The sequence below is a fragment of the Piliocolobus tephrosceles genome, unplaced genomic scaffold, assembly GCF_002776525.5.
Source record: "Piliocolobus tephrosceles isolate RC106 unplaced genomic scaffold, ASM277652v3 unscaffolded_17429, whole genome shotgun sequence".
NCBI classification, from domain to species: domain Eukaryota; kingdom Metazoa; phylum Chordata; class Mammalia; order Primates; family Cercopithecidae; genus Piliocolobus; species Piliocolobus tephrosceles.
This window is the reverse complement of record NW_022299231.1, coordinates 1-6953: the sequence shown is the minus strand read 5'-3', so window position 1 is coordinate 6953 and position 6953 is coordinate 1. Positions and strand designations below refer to the sequence as shown.

The 6953-nt window shown below is 57.2% G+C and overlaps 1 protein-coding gene across 1 annotated transcript; it reads right to left on the bottom strand.

Moving 5' to 3' along the window:
- Positions 1 to 1051: 1051 nt before the first annotated feature.
- LOC111533712 (prelamin-A/C) lies at positions 1052 to 6761 on the bottom strand (the record flags this gene model as incomplete). The annotated part of the gene is made up of 10 exons (XM_026450315.1): positions 1052 to 2059; positions 2382 to 2651; positions 3389 to 3478; positions 3900 to 4019; positions 4104 to 4211; positions 4697 to 4916; positions 5009 to 5229; positions 5801 to 5926; positions 6135 to 6305; positions 6582 to 6761. Coding segments are annotated over 10 exons (1533 nt in total), but the record flags the coding sequence as incomplete, so codon positions are not given.
- Positions 6762 to 6953: the final 192 nt, after the last annotated feature.

Below are 6953 nucleotides of genomic sequence, written 5' to 3'. Positions count from 1 at the left end.
CTCAAACCTCCTTCAACTTCCCTTCCCTAAACGCACTGTGGTGGAATCAGGAGTGTCCAGCATGACCTCAGGGGCCCTTCTCCTCTCAGTAATTTTGCTTTCTCACATGTTTTCCCACGATCCCAGCCAGACATGCCCTTTTCTCACTGACTCTTGACTGCAGGCTCAACTCTGCCCAGGAAACATAAACTTCCAGAGTCTTGGGATCTGTGCCACCTTCGAGCTGAGTGGCTTGAGTTCCAGGGGCCTAGCAGACAATACCTACCTCTCAAGACAGCACGAAGGCCAAATGAGATGCTGCAGAAATGCTTTGGAAACTAGGAAGGGCCAGAGAAAGGCTGGCTCATGTTCCCTGTTTGGGGCCTCTCCCCTCAGTCTGGGCACCTCATTCCCCCAGGTTGGAGCCCCCTCCGAGGCTCCTACTTGGTCTAACACGTCCCTTTGTCTGCAGTCTGTTTTCTGACTCCCACTGGGGTGTAATTTCCCTGAGGACAGTGGGCATCTTGTTTTGTTCATTTCCCAATCCCCCAAGCACAACGTGGCACAAAGCGACATCAACTGCTCCTTTCCTCTGCCCTCTCCTGCAGCTTCTGTTCCCTCCTCCCTGGGTGTCCTTGTCCTTACGTCCTGATAGGTCACCACCCTCAGACTGGATCTGTATCATATGTCTTATATTCATGTTTCATTCAGGGCCCAGCACAGAGAAAGCACTCAGTAAATGCTGGTGGATGCGGGAAGTTAGTTAGCAAACGCCCTCCTTCAGGCTCTGCTTCTCTGAAGGGCTTCCACTGGGAGGGAGTCATACAGTGGGTGGTGATGCTTATATCAAAGCCTTTCCCCCTCAGCCACCACCGACTGCTCAGATGTGCACCCAAAGTGCTCTGATCTCTAATTGTTTTCCCTGGAGCAGGGCAGGACTGGGCAGCAATGAGCAGGAGGATGCAGTGACCGTGTGGCGCTGTGTGTGTGTGTGTGCGTGCGCGTGCCCGCGAGTCCGCATCTCAGTACACACAGTGACGTCCACCAACAAAGACACCACAGCAGCCAGGGGTAGAAACAACTAGTGTATTGATTTGGGGAGGAGAGAAGGGGTGCAGACGGGAAATGGGAAGGCAAGGGTTCTTTAGTGTTTGCCAAAACAGTGGCACACCCCTCCACCTCCTCTTGCCTTCCTCCTCCGCGGTGGGTGCCAGCAGGCTCTCCCCCTTTCCAGTGACCTCCCTCTCCCTCCTCCCAGCACCCCACTTGGCTTCAACCTCCAGTGACTGCACAGAGCCCACCCAGGCTCTAAAGCTAGGGAAGACAGCTCAAACTCACCTTTCTTCTCCCTTCTTCCACCTCCCACCTCATTCCCATCTCTTGTCTAAATAAAATACAGAAAAGCAAGCGCAGCTGGTACCTGGGAGAATGGACTCACCCCGGGGCTGGGGGCAGGGGTGGGGACTGGGGGTGGGGCAGGCAGAGGAACCTCAGCCAGGTGTAGTGGAATCACGGGAGGCCAAGCCCAGGGGCCCAGCTCAAGCCGTCCTCTCTCTTTCTCTCTCTCCCTCTTGGAGGCTGGCCTGGCAGTGAGCCTGCTGTCCAGAGGAGGCTGGCGGAGAAGCCTCCATGCCTGCCTCTCAGGCACCATGTCACAGGGTCCCCGGGGTGGGGGCAGCAGCCAGGGCAGAAAAGCAGAAGCTAGCCTCTATAAAAGCACCCCTTTCCCTTGGCTTCTAGAGGAAGCCCTCTTTGGTTTTAAGGCAGATGTGGAGTTTCCTGGAAGCAGGGAAAAGGAAGGGAGGAGAAATTAGGATTGAGATAGATGCTTTTTTTTTTTTTTTTTTTTTTTTTTGTTTTTTTTTTCCTTCAGTATAAAACCACTGTAGAAAATAACTTCTCTTGGAAAAAAAAAAATACAGAAGAAAAAAACCAAAGGGTTATTTTTCTTTGGCTTGAAGCCCCCTCCCATGAGGTGCAGGGCAGGGGGTGGGCATGAAGTGAGGAGGAAGCAGGAAGCCTCCACCCCCACCCCTGCCTGGCAGGTCCCAGATTACATGATGCTGCAGTTCTGGGGGCTCTACGAGAGAAGACAGAGGAGAGGGGTGTGAGCAGCAGGGCCTGGACCCGGACCCTCCCTCCCCTGGCTCCTACAAGGGAGGTAGCATCTCCCCCATCTCTCACACTCCAGCCCTGACCCTGTCCTCCAGTCTGGGGCTCAGACAAGAGGGGCAGGAAGCAGGGGTGGGCTGTCTAGGACTCAGGCTGTGGGGAGGAGGCTCCCACTCCCCCGGGCTGCGGAAGAGAAGGCAGGCTCTCCCCCCTGCAAGGCCACCTCGTCCTACCCCTCGATGACCAGTGACCCACCTGCAGGGTTTGGAGACAAAGCAAAGACAACTCACCTGGGTTCGGGGGCTGGAGTTGCCCAGGAGGTAGGAGCGGGTGACCAGATTGTCCCCGAAGCTGCCACCCCCACTGCCCCCCACACTGCGGTAGCTGCGAGTGACCGTGACACTGGAGGCAGAAGAGCCAGAGGAGATGGGTCCGCCCACCTGGGCTCCTGAGCCGCTGGCAGATGCCTTGTCGGCAGGCTGCCCGCAGGTCCCGCACAGCACGGTGCGCGAGCGCAGGTTGTACTCAGCGGGGTCCCCCGAGCTGGTGCAGTGGGAGCCCTGGGAAGGGAGACAAGGCTCAGGCGGGACGGCGAGTCTGGGACTGACCACTCAGGCCCAACCAGGGTCCAGGCTCCTGCAGGCTCCTAGCCGCCAGGAGGAAGGTGGGGTTCTGTGCCCAAGGAGCCAGCGGGCAACAGGGCTTTGGGAGGCCAGGGGCCAGGAGGAGGGGAGGGAAGACATAAAAGGGGGGAAGGCTCAGGAAGACTTGGGGACAGAGAACCAGAGAGGTGACTCTGACTCTGTTCTAGCTACTCTGAGCTTAAGAGGAAAAGAAGAGAGAAAGGGAGCAAGCTCGTAGGGCAGCAGGCATGCACTATTAATTGGATGGGGGGCAGGAATGAGAGAGAACATTCTTGCAGGAAAAATGAGGGAAATGAGAGGATATGCATGCAACAGGAATGGGGGAGAGAGGCAGGGCGGGCATGCCCCACGTCTGTCCTCCCTTCCCTTTCCCAGGAGACAAATCCAGACCCTTGTCCACTGTTCCCACAGGAATATTCCATGGCATCAGAAAGTTCCCACTCCCTTCCTTACCAGAGTAGGGCACCCAGACACCTGGGTTCCCTGTTCAAGGTATAGGGAGGAGAGAGAAGAAAGGCCAGGCCAGCGAGTGAAGTTCCAAAACATTCTTTAATGAAAAGATTTTTGGCACGGGGAGGCTGGGGAGAGGCTGCCCCCAGGCCTGGCTGGGTGGCCCCAGTGCAGGCTCGGCCTCAGCGGCGGCTACCACTCACGTGGTGGTGATGGAGCAGGTCATCTCCATCCTCATCCTCGTCGTCCTCAACCACAGTCACTGAGCGCACCAGCTTGCGCATGGCCACCTCCTGGCAAGGACATGGGACCAGGCCCAAGGGTCAGGGCCAGGGAAGGGTTGTGCAGCATGTCTACCCCAGTGACCACCTGTAACTTTTCTTGTGGCCTGCCCTTTGTCCGGCCTGCTTCTTACTCTGTTCTCTGTGGTGATGGAGCTAAGGAACTCATTTCCACTCCAGAGGGACACTGTCAAGCTCTCCGGGTAGGAGTATGGCTCTGCCTTTAACAATCCTCACAGTCTAACTTCTACCCCTTGTGCTGTTGAGGAAGCATCTTTTGGTTTGCCTACTGGGTGGGGAAGTCTGGGGCCTGCAACAGAGAGCTCTAGAAAGGGGCCCTGAATTGACTAACTTGGGTTGGGGGAAGCTGGCTCCGATGTTGGCCACCAGGGGGAACCTCGTCCAGCAAGCAGCCAGGCCCAGGCCTACTTACTTCCCCAGTAGAGTTGATGAGAGCCGTGCGCAGGCTGTTCCCGCAGCCCCAGGTGTTCTGTGCCTTCCACACCAGGTCGGTAGGGGGGCTATGGGTGGCCCCAGCTCCTGCAGCCCAGATCTGGAGAGGAGAAAAGGACACTTACCCCAGTGCTCCCATCGCCACCCAAGGCCTCCCCAGAGTCCCAAGTGCCCTGCCACTCACCGTTACCACCTGCCCAGCCTTTAGGGTGAACTTTGGTGGGAAGCGGTAAGTCAGCAAGGGATCATCTCCATTCTGGCGCTTGATCTGCCAATTGCCCATGGACTGATCCTGCCAGGAAGATAGGGAAGAGGAAGGTGGGGGAGGCTCAACCAGGCTCTTGGGTCTATCTTGCTCAAGGGCCCAGCCCTCTGCCCACCTGCAATTGAGGCCTCTCCTTCCATCTACACCCACCCCTGTCACCGTCCTTCCCCCTGGGGATAATAGCCATGATCTGTGGACATATACGCAGAGCCAGGCACACGGATATCTTATCTTTCATCTTCCTGACAACTCAAAGACTTAGGGATCATTATTCGTCCCCATTTTACAGATGAGGAAACTGATGCTCTGAGAGGTTAAATAACCTGCTCAAGGTCTCACAGCCAAAGAGTCCAGGAGCCAGGCCTGGAACCAGAGTGTGGAGGAGATATACAGGCTCACCCTGGTCCACCCTCTGAGGGGAGGGATGTTCCTCTCTCCACATGCCATCCCTCTGTCTTGCCACTCTCTCCCTGATGCAGCTGTATCCCCTTAGACCCTGACCAGGAGCCTACCTCATTGGACTTGTTGCGCAGCCGGACAAACTTGCCCTCCTCGTCCACCTCCTCCACGGCCACACGCCCGCTAGTGCGTGCGTGCTGTGAGAAGCTGCTGCGGCTCTCGGACTCCAGCTTGCGCTTTTTGGTGACGCTGCCCCCACCCTGTGTCTGGGATGAGTGCGAGGAAGCACGGCCGCGGCTACGCTGCGAGGTGGGGCTGGGGGACAGGCGTAGCCTGGGAAGAGGGAGACCAAGTGGGGGTCTAGTCGAGGCTATTCGCCAGCCAGAGGATACCGCCAGCACCTCCCTGACATCTCCCCAGCCCACCTCTCCTCCTCGCCCTCCAAGAGCTTGCGGTAGGCGTGGATCTCCATGTCCAGGGCCAGCTTGATGTCCAGAAGCTCCTGGTACTCATCCAGCTGCTGCTGCATCCTTGCCCGCATCTCGGCCATCTCCCGCTCCTTTTCCGCTAGCAGCCGCCGGCTGGTATCCCGCTCACGGGCCAGCGAGTCCTCCAGGTCTCGAAGCTTCGCCTCCTTGGCTGCCAGCTGCAAGGGGGTGGGAGGGTTTGGTGAGCTCCCAAGGGCCCTAAGTATGGGGAAGGAGGGACGTGGGTCGGCGTAGGAGACACCTGGCTACCCTCTCCAGGATCTGCAATCAGAGGCTTCCCCAGAGCCCTTATCAGAGCCCATCACAAGCTCTAAACATAGTCTTGGCTGGAAACTGGGAAGTCCTTCCCCTTGTCTAACTGAAACCTCTCGTTCTGAGGCTAGACCCTTTTTCTCCTGTCACAAATGGCACAGCCAGCTAGAACAATACTGATGCTTTTAACACCTCACATTGCAGAGTCTTATGGTAACTCTGGGTTGGGGAGATTAAGAACAGCCTCCATTTTTGAATGTGAAAACCAAAGCCCTGAGAAGTGGAGGTGAGGTAAGAGTGTATAGAAACAGCACACAGGCCATCTGACTCCATATCCTTCGGCCCTTCTCTGTGGTCCTGGGGACACATTTCATCCCTCTCCTCCTCAGGAACCCCCCACCCCCAACCCCAGGCTTCCGGCCTGCATCCTGCCCAGACTCCCAAAGTGCTGGAGGGAGGGGTGAGGTGGGGTATCACCTGCTTCTGGAGTTGGCTGAGCTGAGCGGAGAGGCTGTCGATGCGGATGCGAGACTGCTGCAGCTCCTCGTGGGCGGCCCCCACCAGGTTGCTGTTCCTCTCAGCAGACTGCCTGGCATTGTCCAGCTGGAGGGGAGGACACAAGGTTATGACTGTGGTGACCGGGAGGGGTGGAGGCACAGGCCTGAGTTGGACATCACTGCTATAGCCTCAGGTCCTGAGCCGCCCTAAGCTCCCCGCCACCATCTGCCTGATCCCAAGGAATAGCCCAGTGTGGGCAAGGGTAGGGCTGCCGAGGGCAGAGGTAGTGAGGGAACCAGGGGAGAGCAAGCACCTTGGCGGAATATGTCTTCTCCAGCTCCTTCTTGTACTGCTCCACCTGGTCCTCATGCTGGGCCCGCAGTTCCTGCAGGGCGTCCGCCAGCCGGCTCTCAAACTCACGCTGCTTCCCATTGTCAATCTCCACCAGCCGTGTCTCATGACGGCGCTTGGTCTCACGCAGCTCCTGGAAGGGTTGGAACAAGGACACATAAACCAAAATCAGAATTAGCTCCTGGGAAGCCAAGACTCAGGGGCGGGACTCCCTGCCCAGCCCTACTCCATGAGCCACTACCAGCCCTACTTTAACCTGGTTGCTGAATGCTGGCTACCCCCAACTCCCTGTCCACTAGGGCAAGGGACGCAGGAAGGCGAGCTCTGCATGCAGCTGGTCCCCCCTAGCCCAGCCCAAGTCTGTCATCACCCAGTCCCAGCTCTCTGGCCTGCAAAGCACAGTCCCCACCTCACTGTAGATATTCTTCTGGAAGTCCAGTTCCTCCTTCATGGTCTGCAGCCTGTTCTCAGCATCCACCCGCCGCAGCATCTCATCCTGAAGTTGCTTCTTGGCCTCACCCAGGGCTGCCTCAAGCTGTGAGGAAGCAGGCAGAGGTGAGGAAAAGGGGTCACAGAATACAATGACTGAAAGGAAGCTGAGAGGTGGGCTGCTGCCCATGCACCCCTTTATACGTGTGGAAACAGGTCCAGGGAAGGAGAGCCTTGGACGCCTGCAGAGGTCAGGACATCTCACTTACTCTCGGCAGGTACTGTGCTAAGAAAGAAAAGATATATCTTTTTTTTTTTTTTTTTTTTGAGACGGAGTCTCGCTCTGTCACCC